At 30.4% G+C, this 16,156-nt stretch overlaps 1 protein-coding gene across 3 annotated transcripts in view; it reads left to right on the top strand.

The window, feature by feature from the left end:
- Positions 1-15,588, top strand: part of LOC131842576 (sodium-independent sulfate anion transporter-like) — a 31,422-nt gene extending 15,834 nt beyond the window's left edge. For all 3 annotated transcript variants that reach the window (XM_059191153.1, XM_059191154.1, XM_059191152.1), the window contains 6 exons: positions 1,360-1,521; positions 5,499-5,639; positions 7,900-8,045; positions 8,578-8,931; positions 11,484-11,625; positions 15,446-15,588. In XM_059191153.1, coding sequence (XP_059047136.1) covers positions 1,360-1,521; positions 5,499-5,639; positions 7,900-8,045; positions 8,578-8,931; positions 11,484-11,625; positions 15,446-15,495 — 995 coding nt within the window. In that variant the 3' untranslated portion in view covers positions 15,496-15,588. The remainder of the gene's footprint in view (positions 1-1,359; positions 1,522-5,498; positions 5,640-7,899; positions 8,046-8,577; positions 8,932-11,483; positions 11,626-15,445) is intronic.
- Positions 15,589-16,156: the final 568 nt, after the last annotated feature.

The following is a 16,156-nucleotide window of genomic DNA, read 5'->3' as shown; positions in this document are numbered from 1 at the left end:
GCCGTATAATATATCACTAGACCCCAAGGCTCTCAAATTGTTCACGTTCTATTCATTCTATTATATGCAGTTTGCATTAAATTTTCTATAATACACTTAGACGTTACGTTATGAATTTCTTCATACCTCTAAAGTTGGACATTTTTGAATTCAAACCATCTCAGTTGCTGTCAATTTGTCGAAAGCAATCGAAAAACAATTTGAAGTCTTCGCAATACACATTAAGTCGTATTGGAGAGAACGATTTCCCGTTATGTAAAATAAATCGAGCATTTACGAATTATCATAATTGACATTGCAAATGGGCCCGCTTAAGTAACAGTCGACTGGCGATGCAGGCGTTGGATAGCATCACAATCCATTACCATACTTTAGGATGCCATTTTGTAAGAGACGTATCTATACGGCTATGTTACATAAAACTATTATACTTATTGTCATTGTAATATTATTGAATTTAACATTTAGATTTCCTAGTGAGTTATAACTTTGTAGTTTTTATGTTTAAGAAATTTATAATATTACTCAAAAATAATATATTAAGTCGAATACATGCTGAAATACGTGAGGAATATTCATGAACTGAATAAGTTTCTTCGTGAAGCGTAGTAGAGATAATTTTTGTAACTGGCTAACAAGCTGTCAGCCCACTTGAGTAACCGTCCGAATAGGTATGAATAGCACTTCGGGTATTACAAAATATGTTACATCCGTAATAATCTCAGTGTTGCTACTCCTGAGGTCTACGACATTTTACATTCTTACCGATTTTTCGTTTGCAAAAATTATTGTTATTCAATTAAAGGCAAATATTATGAATAGTGAAATTATTGTTTATATTATAAAGTAACAATTCAGAAGACTGGTTCCCTGACTCGTTTAATACTAATATAACAAGATGCATTAAAAAAATTCATTAATTACAATTTTAATAGTGATACATACAACATAATGCAATATGCTACGTCTTCTTAGAAAGAAATATGATTCTTCTTAGATAGAAAAAAATATGGGTAGACATAACTAATACTATAACTTAATACTTGGGACAATACAAATATTGTTAAATTAATATACATATATAATAAAAAATTATAAATAAGAAATAAATGACGCATTTTGCGGTTTATCATACTATCATATTCCCGATTCTGATTCTTGCAAACAATTTTGTATTAGTCTACATGATTTCTATGTATTTAGAGATTATGAGAAGTTGTTTAGTGACCATAACACAAGCTCTTCTTAGTTTGGGACTTGACACTGTGTGCATTGTCCAGGATAAACTAAAAACGATGCCATAGAACTGTTAACTAAAATAAGTCTCAGTATTTTCATTAAATTTATAGAACATTTCAGCAAGGGGCAGCACGTTGGACGCAACTCAAGAAATCGTTGCACTTGGAGTATGTAACTTCATAGGCGCTTTCTTCCGATCGTTTCCAGTGAACGGGTCGTTCACTCGCAGCGCTGTCAGCGACGCGTCGGGCGTTAGGACTCCTGCGGCGGGCTTATATACAAGTATGACATTGATTTATTATTTAATTTTTGTATAACCCCAGATTATTCATGCCTTCTAAAAGAATGGATCGTTTAACATGCGGTTTTTTTATTTGAAAACTGGCATGATCGAGATTATTCTTGTTTTGGCTACCATTTATTAGAAATATATGAAATCGTTTTTAAAATTCATATAATTATTTCTATTATTACTGGTAATAATAGTAGAAAATAAATATTGGAAGCCTGGGCTTCCAATATTTATTTTCTACTATTAATAGCAAACTAAGAGATTAACTGACACCATCCTTTAATTCTTGTACCTGACACGTGTAGATAGCAAACTCTGAAAAATGGCGAGCACAATAGATCTATGTACCTACTGCTACCTGCAGTACTACGGGTCGTAGCACCTCACAATAGCCCAAACCCCCCCGGTAAAGAAATAAAACTAATGCCAATTATGTCTCGTCATCGATGTACATCAAGTTTTTTTTTTATTTCGTACGAATAGCACACTTTATGGTGAGTAACAACCATCGCCTATATGCATAAATAGGACCACATCACGTTATCATGCTCGCCCTGATACCACTTATGTATTAGAGGACCTACCAAGTAATTTTACTTCTATCAATATGCCTTCAATCGAAACACAGCTTAGAAAAACAAGCTGATTGTCTCTGCAATAAAGATGTAATAGGATCTCTCAACATTTTTATCACGTACAAGGTTGGCCGTTGGTGACAGCTTACTTGTAAGAATAATCTACCGGGGATTCCGGGAATTCCAAGAATACCCAGCTTTAGCTTATTATTCTTAGAATTTAAAGCGAGCACCGAGTGCCAAACAAATGATTTATATTTTAAATTCATGATTGGACTACGCGAAGTACTAGTAAACTGCTAATTAATATATATATAATAATACTATATTAGTTCTACAGAAATGATTTGTATGTCATAGTCAAAATAATTTATTCATATGGGACATTTGTTGCCACTTCTGTACGTTAAAATTCCCTATCTACAATGTTATGGATCATTAATTATACATATTATGGTTATTTCCTAAAACTAATTGAAACTTACATTATTTAGAAAGTTTTATATATATTGCAAATAATTAATGCTGTAATGAAACCTCCAAATCGACCTTCGCTGTGAGAATATATTCGGTAAACTTTAAATCTAATAATAATTTGATATATTTCCAGTAGGTAAGCCTAAAACAGCAAGCAGTTTGTTTTTTGGTAAATGGCATAATTATGTTTAATAAATGAAGTTCTTGTTTATTTTTTATGATGTATAGTTAGCTGTGAATTAATTGTGATAAAAGTTAAGAAGATATTCAGTGAGATTTTGTGAAAAATTGTCTAGGTAGATTAGGCTATCTATTTTGACCACCAAACAGCTTGCTTTGTGAGCTGCCAGCTCTTTAAACATTTATATATCAGGAAATACTTAGGCATATAGTCATTACACAACTATTTCCGAATTCGTAACAAGTACTAAAAACTAGTACACGAAATGTGTAGATGTGATATAATCGTATAACTTACGTCGACTAAAAAACTTTGTCTATAGGGCTATAGACAAAGTTTTTTTTTTATTTAGATACTGTAGTCTAATTTTCTTATACTAGAATTAATTATGTTACGACCTTGCAACGTAAATATGAGATATATATTATGTTTCAAGTTCAGGGATGCCAATTGTAAAAATGAATTTTGGTCATTGGTACGAGAATATTTTTATCCATATATAAGTTAAGTTTAAGTATTAGCATAGATAAGATAATAATGTATTAATTATAAGAGATTTTTAAATACGAAAATCATTTGAAATAATATGGTATATGAGGTTCGAGAGTCAAATTAAACCAATATGGAGATTTTACTACTTCTTTATACGGCGGACGAGGCTAAGTGTTTCTAGGATGGTAACCCTGCTCAAGTTATATCTGTGATATCATATTATATATTATATGATATAGAGCTATGGTATCCATAATTAATTTATATTCTATTAGAACTTTGCAAAACTAAATCTTATTGTTTTGTGTTTTGAAAATAAACTATTATTTAATTTGTAGTTAGACGAGTACTTTGAAGGACCTCGTTTCTCGAGACTGGACCTTTTATGTTTTCATTGTCTTTAATTTTCTTTTTCTAAGAATGTCAAAGAACAAACTAAATTGCTTTAGAATTTGTTTGTATTAGCAATAAAAGTTTCTTTTAATTATTATTGTTTAATATTCTCAAATAAATTTTCGTTTAATATGAAAATTTATGCTTTACTTTGAAAATAGCAATGGGAACTTAGAAATCTAATCCTCGTCATTCTCATAATCTAAAATGTCCTTGTTTGAAAATCTTGTCTTGGAGGATATTTCGTATAACAATTTAAATTGGTTACATTGAATCGGTTAGAGTAGATACTTTGTCTAGAAGCATTCCTTAAGATTTCCTTTGTTACAATTTGTTAGAAATTTCGTTATTAAGTTTCAGTTGTGTCGTCGCTAGGACCACTTCATCATTGTACGGGTCTTGTCTGATTTGATGACGTCAGAAGCAATTATTAAAGTAATTTTAACAGCTGACTCCAAAGATGGTCAAGTTTTACTCTAATTTGGGCAAACTTTGTTGTACCGCATTTGGAAAGTTTATTTCTATTTTATGTCGCGGTTATATTGTACAGACGGATTGTATTAAATTTTATCGAATTTAAATTTACAGTAGTTTAGTTACAATAGACAAAACTTAATGGAATGTGACTATGAAAGAATACAATAGTCTTTGATATTTAAAAATAAATAGTAGAGTAGATTCTTGAAGTGATTAATTTCATTTTATTAGTTAATAATATTCAGATTGTTGTAAATCAGGTGTTTTGCGGAGTTTACCTACTTGAAACTAATTTTGTATGACAAGAAGTAGTGATGTGCAGATAAAACAAATGCCTTTATGTGACAACTGAAAAAAGCATTGTATTGATCGATATTTTATTTTATCGTACTTTAGTCCGACTAGTTAAATATATGTATGCCTTTAATATATTTTACATGGAGATTTTCTTTGCAACCAGTTCTTACTTAAAAGTATTATAAATCAGGTTTTTCATAATACTTGCAAATCAACGGCGCTTATTGTTACGTACCCATGATTTGCTTCCATACATTGCACCTATTATATTAAATGTATCAGGTTAGTAAATGTTATAAGACAATAAACGATTACAATAATGGTTTTTATCACCTAAGCTATTTGTCTTGACCGCGAGCAGTAAATAGTGGCGAAGACAAATGTACGAGAGTACTATAAATCATTGTTCGCATGTGCGGGCGCGGTTTGCACCGCTCTGGTGCTCAAGTTCATAAATCTAAAAGTTTGCATCGCTAGTTTACCGCACTAAAGTTCCGCACTCGATTTAAAATTTAAATATCTAAATCCACCATCACATAACAGAATTAGGGTAGCGTTTGTACTGTACGAGTGTATGCACATACTTTGTCTATGTTTCAATATCCTACTTCCGAATTTGTCTATTACATTTTACATAAAGTGATGGGAAAAGGTAATATTATAAAGAGGAAAGATTTGTTTATAAATAATAACAATGTCATTATTATTAAGTATTTTCTTTTATCCATTATTCAGGTCAATTTACATAGCTCATGCATAGTAAATACATACATAATATATATATGTATATACTCACGAATATATGTTTGTATAGTGCGAAGAATCGATTCCGAACCATTGGAAGTAAGCCGATATTCAAAATCACTAGACCACTGAAATCTCACTTAATAGATTTTATAATATGAATTATATTTCATGCAGGCAGCATCGTGGTAGTTGAAGATAAATTCAGAAACTTATCTATTTATTCTCTTTTGTTGTGTAACTTCAACGAATACAATACATTTTCCATCTTAATTCATGCAGTTTTAAGATATGACTAGGAAAATTATAGCATCATTGTATCTTTCAACAGGTATTATAGTACTACTTACATTGGCGCTCCTCACTCCGTACTTTTACTTTATACCGCGGGCCGCCCTGGCCGCTGTCATTGTATGCGCCGTACTGCACATGGTCGATATTGCTATCATCAAGAAACTTTGGGCTACTAGTAGTAAGTATATTAAGTGTATTATTACTTTCGTTTAAGTGATTGTGTATTGTGACACTCTCAAGTGTGTGAATATCGAGTGTTTTGATAAAATGTTATAATATCCATTTCTTGCAATGTTGGATATGACTTCATAATTTTGGAGTACGGCCAAGATAAAGTGAGATGAAACAATTCAATGTAAGCTGACGCAGCTTCGCTTGAATGAACCAAATTAAATTAATTCGATAATATCGTTATATTAGATGAATTTATGTGCTTTTTGGAAGTTGTGGAATATAATTGGGTGAAGGTGGGTGTGATTTGTTTACATTTTTATATTCATCGGCATAGAAAAATTTTATATATAAATTTATCATCAGAAATCTAAACAATCTAAGTGAATTGGAGAATTACTTTGTTTTAGCAGTACAGTCTAAATATAAAATTAGTTACAACCTTTTATATTAAAGCTGTTTAATACACGATTAGTGGTAAAGTGTATATAAAGTCAAATACAACTAATAGTATTTATGAAATTGAATAACTATCCCAAAAGAATCGAAAAAGGTTTTTTCAAAACCTATATACAAACTGCGTTGTCACACGAACAATTTAGTATGCAAAATTAAAAAAATTGTTTTTATTTTGTTACTTGATGAAAATGGTTAAGTTTCATAATGGCTGCCTGGCTTTTGGCTTGGTATATCCCTTACTACTAACCCTATATATGTATAAGAACTAACCCTGTAGTTACCGCAAGAATAAAATATTAATGAGTTTCCTTTATACGCACTAGAGCTGTACGTGTTATTCTACAAAATCACGCGTAATATAATTGTAAAATAATTTCAGCAGGTTGGGTATGGCAGGATTTCTAAATGACAATTAGTAGGCCAGTCGTATGTAATACGAGTATAGCGTACGTTTTAGTGTTGTGCGTGGTCTTATAGTTATCCCAATATTTGTGGACCACTTTTATAAATTAAACTGTAACTGATTGCAGTATCTAGAATATTATTGTAATTGTAAAGTTAACAAATTAACTTTAACTAAAAAACAGTATAATAAAGTAACTCAGTTAGATATCATGTTTCGTTAACTTCTTTTGAAGTAATATTGGCCACTCTTACTTTTATTATTGCTGTATAATTAATATAAAAGTCATTATTAAGTTTGCTTTTGGTATGGCGTTGGTAAGGAATTTCTTTTTGATTTTCCTGGACTACTTTATAATTAACCAAAACAAAAGTTAAAATACAATAAGTGGACACGAATAAGCTTATGAGTTATGAAACTCTAAATTGGATATTCATATTATTATTACACAATATTAATTCTACACGAATGGAGTCACGGGAAAACATATTGTCGACGGTGGATACAAATTAATGCGGAAATGGGAAAAACAAATTGAATAATAAACACTACCATTTAGTAGCAAATCCTACCCGTATTCTCAGGGGGCCCCTCATAATCCGCAAAGATTATATAAGCAAATCCAGAAATTTCATCACTATCCCAGCGGACGGCCTATTAATTATTCCCACTGGATTTTAAATTAAGCTCTCTGCACACGTTACAGCTTCATATCACTGCGGGACCGATAACGGAGATAACTCTATAGAAAGTTTTGAACTTATTTGGAATAACTATTTAGTTTCATATGGGAACTAATTGTGTATTAACATAGATATATTTATTTTTGTTAATACAAGTAAGGACTAGGAAAGTCATGGTAGGATATAACATTCGATTTTTGTGCTAGAAAAATGGTTAGAACTTTATTAAGATAGTAACTCAGGGCGAGTTATCCCTTTTGCTAGTTTAAATAGTTTTGAAAATTTATTGTACTCGCAGTTAATATATTCTATTTAGAATTTTATTACATATTTTATGATCAAAATTAATTTTATACTTAGCTTGTCAATTGTAATAACTTTTAGATATAATATCTAATCGAATCGTAATAACTATCTAGTTTTACAAGGGAACTAATTATTTAAATTAAATTAAATCTATTACATTGAATAACCCATTCATATATTTGTATGCTGTTAAACAATTTTAAGTGTAGAGTAGCTTAAATGATTTGTGGGAAGTAGAAATAAAGTATATCAAGCCTTCTTGTCTGCTCAAGAAAGCCCTAAAATACTATGTAATACAAAACCAAGGATAAAAGATGTAAAAAAAAATCCCAATAAAACCTAGTCTAGTCCAGCGTGGTGAAAAATCATCTTATAACAAAATTTTATGGGTAGACCAAGTTTTATTTTTTTCACAGGACTGGACATCATCCCATTAGTGGGAACATTTGTCTGCTGCCTAGTACTGGGTATAGAACTTGGTCTTATCTGCGGAGTGGGCGTTGACGTGGTATTATTGCTCTATTATCACTCCCGGCCGCCGCTTCGAATAGAGTTCGCTGATGTGAGTTTATGTATTTTATCTACAGAAACTTTTAGAATATCTCATTCACATATTATATATCTGTGTCATGTATACCTTAAAACCGTTAATGTCATTAAATTGAAATTAACATTATAGAAACGGAACAAGAATGAGAAGTAAGTATTTTGATGCAAAGACGTAAAATATAAGGTATATTTTAGTCATTGCATCAAAATACTATACTATAGGGAGATAAAATACCACGTCTATAAGTAAGTCAAATAATTACAGTTATTAATAATAAATTGTTCTGTGTATTTAATGAACAAGTTATGTTGACTTTTTATGACTATAAACTGTTTCGCCTTCATTCCGAATGTGTATGTATAGTACATTTATCGATGCAGCTTTCTTTTTTAATCAGAGATATAATAACGTGTAAACTATAATGTAATTTACAATGTAATTTTTAAGGTATCAATGTGTATTTTTAATCTCTTACTTTATACATTCATTGCCGTAATAACTGTTACGCTTAATTTATCCTCCTCATCAACATTTTATGTTATAGGATGGTATCCTTCCACCTCATTACGCCATACATCCAGTCGGGGGGCTGCATTTTGCTGGCGCGGAAAGAGTTCGCTCTCAATTAATTTCATTAAGGAACACTAAAATCCCGAACACGCGACTGGAAGGTTTAACCGTTGTAACGGACGACAATATCGCTACAATACCCCGCGATCCTGTGGCCAATGGCACAATAGCCGTGGGAAACGGTAACAATGTAGGAAATGGTAACAATGTGGGAAATACGGATAATTTCGTGGCGAATGGCACGGGAGGGGCGGAAAGAGGAAGATCGGCGAATATACTGGTGATTTATTGCGACGCCTTGTACAGGATGGATTATACATTTTTGCAGGTGAGTTATGACGATACTAAACTTGTGAATGTGCATTTGAAATTTTTCTCTTCCAAGATATATCTACGTTTCTTCACTGAAATAGTGTTTTTATATTACATCTTTTTATCAATATATATACGAGTACGTTATGTTAGATCATTGTAGATCAGTGGTAGCATCGTAGCTAAAAGATCGTGAGTTCAAATCTGGTTCGAATAAAAAAAATATTTTATGCTTTATGTATCAAAAAACACCGATACACAACGGAAATTAATCCGAGAGAAGACCGCTCCCACTCACCTCACTCTCTCCCATGATGATTTAAGTATTACATATTTTTGAAATGATGTCATGTTAGGTGTTGTGTTCAATATGTAGTCGATAACTGACATACCATGACTACATCATTTAGGATAACAGTGATGACAATATGTATTTCTTTGATACTGTTCATGTCAAAGAATGTTATGATAACATATAGAAAATACACTAAAGAAAAGGCATAAATAATATTTTAAAGGATACATGTATAGTTACAATAGAGGTTTACTATCCCTTAAAGGTCATGTATATCTGATATAAGATATTTTATAACTATATAAAAAATAACTGACAAAATAACACACACTGTACAGAAAATAGGAGCGGAAACCTTAATAGTTTATTAGGTTTATGAATTGATCCACACCAAGTCGGCCTTTTACAGGTAAAGCTAAAGACGTAATAAGGAAAAATACTTCATTTTACGAATATTAATTTTAAAAGATTTATGCAGACTTACAAGAAAATCTTTTAGTAGGTACTATAAACCTTGAATGCTTAACGTTTGATATTTTGTATTTAATCGAATAACATTTCGTTTTTTTATATTTATATATTCAACTTACCTATTGATTTCATTAATAACTGCTGAAAATACATTTTATTTATAGGAAATTTATTATTAAATATAAATGGAAATACAATATACATTACGTATTAAGTATATCTATATAAAACATAAGATTAGCGACAAACATAAAATGACTACATGTTTCATATTTCTCAAAAATATGGTTTTAATTATTTATACGTACACTTTTACTAATTATCATATTTTAACCTTAAAATATATTTAACTTTTAGTCTTTGTGTTTAAAAATATTTACTTTATAATATAATAATTGAAATAAATACAATAACCCTCGGCTATTTCATTAAACAGAGGCAATATTATTTTAGTGAATATTTAAACACAATTTAATATTCTGACAGCATAAAGCCGCAACGTCAAAACGCATGCAGCGTTGATGTGAAACCGCAAAGTTTACGTTTATTATTATACACATGTTTTATATACTTACAAAATACTTATTTTTAGACATTAATAATAATATAAAAACCTGTCAATAAAATTTAAACTAGACTAAAGATAAATTAACACAGCGACTGAGAACTGAACCAAAATTGAATTCATGTTGATACATACTTTCTATTTTCAAAATATTCTTCCTTTTTAGAAGCATTGTCAAAAAAAGAAATGTTTACAAATAGCAGTACAGATTCACATAAAAATGCTTTGATTCTAATTGAGACGGGCTTTCATATGCGGAAAAATCTTCAAAAGTAAATAATTACTTACAAATACACCATGCTGAAATAAATATTGTTATACAGACTTTATATTGTCATACAAAAATATTTTTACCTACTGACTGAAGTCTGGTATTAATATTTATTATGAAATCATTATAACATTTCTAAATATGACAATTCCTATTGTAATTCAAAATCTTTAATATGTAAAATTGTATACATTCACATAATGTCTTTAGGTAAATACTGAGAATATTATAATTAATTTCTGTGTTACATGCTCATTCTCTAACTTCTCACTGGTATACGCGTGGGATTTGTTGAAGATAATATGACTAACTAATTGTGTTTCAGTACTTAAAAAAGTTACTCTACAATCATTGTCTTCGGTAGATTTGATTATACTTTTAAAATATTGTGCACCATTGCTCGCTCTCCTAGAAAACATAAACATCCTTTCTGTAACTATCGGGATAATAAAAGATGTACAATAGTATATAATATACAACCTCAATAGATTGATATAAAATCACCATCAACAAACATTTTTTATAAACCATACATATGTTTTTATTATGTCACGGTCATGTGCATTGATTTAGTGTGAAAAAAATATTTTCTATCTTCAATTTGCATTCGGTACAATGAATGCGGTACAATTTCATTTCATGAATTCACTCCCAGCTTTCGGCTTAATAATTATATACTTTAGGACCAACACTGTTTATCAGATTAAATATTATCTGACAGAGCTACAGCGCAGCGTGCCCGGGTTTAGCTAGTTATCTCATAAAACAATAGTATAACAAACATATTTTAAAGTCAGTTGAATACAGAAAACATAACTAAAAACCTTGGTTTTTGATATACACGTAATATTTATATAAAGAGATTTACTAGTTTTCATTCCGGTAACACTATGCCCCAGTCGCGTGGTCGAATAGCGTGCAAAAACTATCTAATATTTTTTTAAACTTTATTGCTTTTGTTTGCAGAGTATTAAAATGCTAGTGACAGAATGGTCGAAAACAGGACAGGTTATTTGGTGTAATACGAGGCCTGGTATCAAAGATCAACTCAATAGTGTTCTACATGAGCCCATATACTGTGATAACGATTTAAGAATGTTCCTATTACGTGAGTATTTTTTCTAGTAAATAAACTAAATATCTGCATTACTTCATTATGCCTCACAATAAATATAGCGAAAAATTCTTTTTTAAACATTTTAATTTAGAATTTGTCAATAAAAATACTTTAACTTTTTTTTATAATAATCACACTACATAATGTGTCTGACGTGGAATGTTTGCCACATTTCAATTAATTACTAGTAACTTGTATATTAAAAAAAAACATACTGTATTGTTTATTGTTACTGCAATTATACAGACATTATTAACTAAACTATTAGTTCAATGCTGTAGTTTTAACTGTAATATAATTAGTTAATTGAAGATTGCCCATTAGAAATTTGTGATATAAGTTAACTTACATAAATAATGTCACGTTATTCCTATGGGAAAACCCCTGTTTTGAAATTGTGTATTTTATATTTTAACATAATACTACCGGTTCAGCACACCGCGCCGCTTTACTTCCGATGGTTGCGGGTTCGATTCCTCGCATGGTGTAAATATTTGTACTCATAGGTACGATTGTTTTTGTCGGCCTGGGTGTTTTCTAAGTATTTTATGTATGTATGTACAAAAAAATATCTAAGTTATTAACTGGTATAACAGTTGTCTAATACCCATAACAGAAGCTCTGCTTAACGTAGGACTAGGTGGCGCTGTGTTAATTATCCAGGGTTATTTAAGTACTATAAATATACCTACAGAAAACTTGTTCTTTTTGTATACTATTATAACTATATTACAAAACTGCTGCAGAAAAATTTGTAGTTATTTAGATTAGTTCGGTACCCACTGAGAAAAGATTCTTTATACGTATGTAAATATTATATTAAATAGTAAAACAAATATTTTATTCATATAGAACATTTAGCCACTTATGAACGTATTGTTGTTATCACTATCCCTATCATCCATGTTGAATTCTTAGAGGAAAGGAAAATCTCTTTACAAAGTAAACATACTACAATAATACATGCAATTTATTGTAATCTTGTTGTTAGATTGTATTGTACTAAACGGTTACGAACCACATGACGTGTTTTACAATGGCTCCACACCACATTGAGGCCAAGACCCCTCTGTGAAAAGCACTTCTATTAAATATTAATATTTTAGGTTATCATACAATTGCCAGTTATCAATATTAGCAGCCATGTTATCATTTCTATTAGTCAGAAATATGTACATGGCACGTTACGATAATATTGACATGCCTTGTTCATGTATTTTCAATCATGATAAATATTAAAATGCAAATGTAACTAATATATTTGTATTAAGTAAATAAGAATAATAATAATCTCAGGACAATTCACACAGCGCCATCTAGTCCCAAGTTAAGCTTTCTAAAGCCTGTGTTACGGGTACTATATAACTGATACAAGCATATACATAATTTTTTCTCGTAAATACATACATATTATACATAGATACATTCAGACCGATACAAACAATCATACTCATAAATACAAATTTTGTGCCGTGCGAGGAATCGAACCCGCGACCATCAGACGTAAAGCGGTGTGCTAGACCGCTAGACCACCAAGGTCAAATAACCTCAGACATAAAGAAACATTACTAATTATAGTTGTACTTATTATAAAAGGGTTTTGATCTTGAAAATGTCGCAAAGTAATGTGTAATTCAATGAAATAACTAAAGCTGCTTTGATTTTCTTTTTTGAAGGAATTTTAGTATACTTAATCTTTTACGTATCTATTTCAATAATATTATAAACGCGAATGTTTGTGCGTATGGATGTTTGTTACTTTTTTACGCAAAAACTACTGAACGGATTTTGATGAAACTTACACTTACAGTAATTTAGCTTATGCATCAGAATAATATAGGCTACATTTTTTATTGAAATTAACACAGACACAGCTAGTATGTAATAAAATGAAATTTACAATCGTATAGGATTTACATTGCTTCAATCAGAACAAGTCTTTTAGTAGGCAAAAGTGTTTTTAAAATTGCTATTGTAAATCCTTACTCCTTACTAATATTATAAATGCGAAAGTAAATCTGTCTGTCTGTCTGTCTGTCTCGCTTTCACGCCAAAACTACTGAACCGATTTAAATAAAATTTGGTACACAGATAGTCTAAACCCTGAGAAAGGCCATAGGCTACTTTTTAATACGAAAATAGGGTTGTAAGGGGTTGAAATTGGGGATGAAAGATTGTATGGAAGAATCGTCATTTTTGAAGCTAGAAGATTGAAACTTATTTTTGAGGCTGCTAATTAAATATAAATAAATATGACATACAAAGTTTTTAAAAATTTTACCCTTAAGGGGCTTAAATATATTAGGGGATAATTTTTTTTATGTAAATTCGTCATTTTTGAAGCCAGAGGCTTGAATCTTATTTTTGATGCTGTTGATTAAATATAAATAAATAGACCTACAAAGTTTTAAAAATATTACCCTTAAAGGGGTAAAATAATATAGGGGATGAAAGTTTTTATGTAAATTCGTCATTATTAACGTTAAAACGATGACCGAAACCTTTTTATTGGCTTTTTGAGTTAGTTTATTAAATTCCTTACTAATATTATAACTGTGAAAGTAACTCTGTCTGTCTGTCAGTCTTACTTACACGCTAAAACTACTTAACAGATTTAAGTGAAATTTGGTACACAATTAGTCTAGATCGTGAGAAAGCACATAGGATACTTTTGGATGCGAAAAAAAGGTTGTAAGGGGGTTGAAATGGTAGATGCAAGGTTGTACGTAAGAATCATCATTTTTAAAGGTAGAAGCTAGAAACTTATATTTTAGGTTGGTGATTAAATATGAATAAATTTTCAAAGTTTTTAAAATTTTCCCCTTAAGAGGGTAAAATCAAATAGGGAATGAAAGATTTTAGGTAAATTCGTCATTTATTAAGTCAGAAGCTTGAAACTTATTTTTGAGGCTGTTGATTAAATATAAATAAAGAAAAATGGGTTGTAATGAATTTAAAGGAGAGTTAAATGTTTATATGGAAATATTGTCATTTTTAAAGCTAGAAGCTTGAAGGTTAATTTTTAGCCTATTTATTCAATATATATTTAGAAAAAGAGTTATAAGGGGTTGAAAGAGTTATGTATGGAGGTGTCGTCATTTTTGAAGCAAAAAGGATGAAACTTTTTCATTTGGCTTTTATTGGGTTAGGTCATTAATTTTTTTTTTCATTATTTGGTCAAGGTCACTATTTTACGCGGACGAAGTCGCGGGTACAGCTAGTTTACAATATATGTGAATAAAATAAAATGATAATGGTAATATAGCGTCATAATTTGTATATCGGATGGGGCAGGCAGAGGTATTTTAAATAGTCACCTGACATGTCCTTTCCCTGGGTCCAACTTTAGAATTATACTAATAAGTAGGAATATATACGACTTACTTATACATGTGATGTTAATTATCACCAGCTTCTTCCTTATTCCATTTATTTGCGGTCGGCGTAATATGTTGATCTCTTCCATTCATCTCTGTTCGCAGTCATCTCGTTATTTACTCCATTTCTTAATCATATCGTCTTTCACACAGTTCATCCATCTCTTTTTCGGCGTTCCTCGGTCCTTATCCACATTCATATATAACACCTTTTTCAAAATATTATCTATGTGACAATAATTATATATATACGAAATTGGCTGTACGAATTTACCAGTGCGATTATGAAAGTGTATCACCATTAGGCCGTCAAATATTTATTTGTGAACATTAGTAGATCCGATATCCATGGTGGGCTATATGCATCGACAATAATTTCTGCTATTCCGATTGAATTGTTAACATTCGATTTTCAATTAATATTATTGTTTCAGGTATATCTGCGGTTGATGAACAACAAGCGTTCAACGATACGCCGCTTTAACAAAACTGCGGTGTACTAACCGCAGAACATATTAGTAAATATTTGGAAATGCGCTCTTTGTAAATAAAATTATTTAAGTTTATTTAATAAGTACTTTGGTCGTTTTCTTGAGTATACCCTATTAATTATATGAGACCAATGATAATAACACAAACAAACAAAGTAATTACCTATAGACAATCACTGAATATGTATAGGTACCTACGAGTACATACGTAAACATGATAAAGCTCATCGTATGGGTAATTATATTAGTCTATACGCAGACATTACACAATATTTGAACATATTATAAGTAGAGGGTTTGAGCAATAATAAATATATTATTACATACATTATAATAGATATAAGATAATATCTCCATAGAAACCAATGACATTAAAAAACATACATAGTCTACTTGATGAATAGTTGGTTCCTAGAATGGTAAGTATGATAATATTATATATGATATATTATATATATATATACATATATATATATATATAGGTATAATAGATATGCTATTTACCAGAATTGTATCTCATACTAAGAATTATGATGCAAACAACTTATGGTAATATGCGGTAATTCTGTCATCAAAAACCCTTGTGCTCAAATGTGTTTATCGTGTAGTTAAATAGTAACAATGAGAAGTTATTAATATCCTATATGTACTAAT

The sequence above is a fragment of the Achroia grisella genome, unplaced genomic scaffold (assembly GCF_030625045.1).
Source record: "Achroia grisella isolate CSIRO2021 unplaced genomic scaffold, CSIRO_AGI_Agris_v1 utg241, whole genome shotgun sequence".
In the NCBI taxonomy this organism is placed as follows: domain Eukaryota; kingdom Metazoa; phylum Arthropoda; class Insecta; order Lepidoptera; family Pyralidae; genus Achroia; species Achroia grisella.
This window is presented reverse-complemented; position numbering and strand designations above follow the sequence as displayed.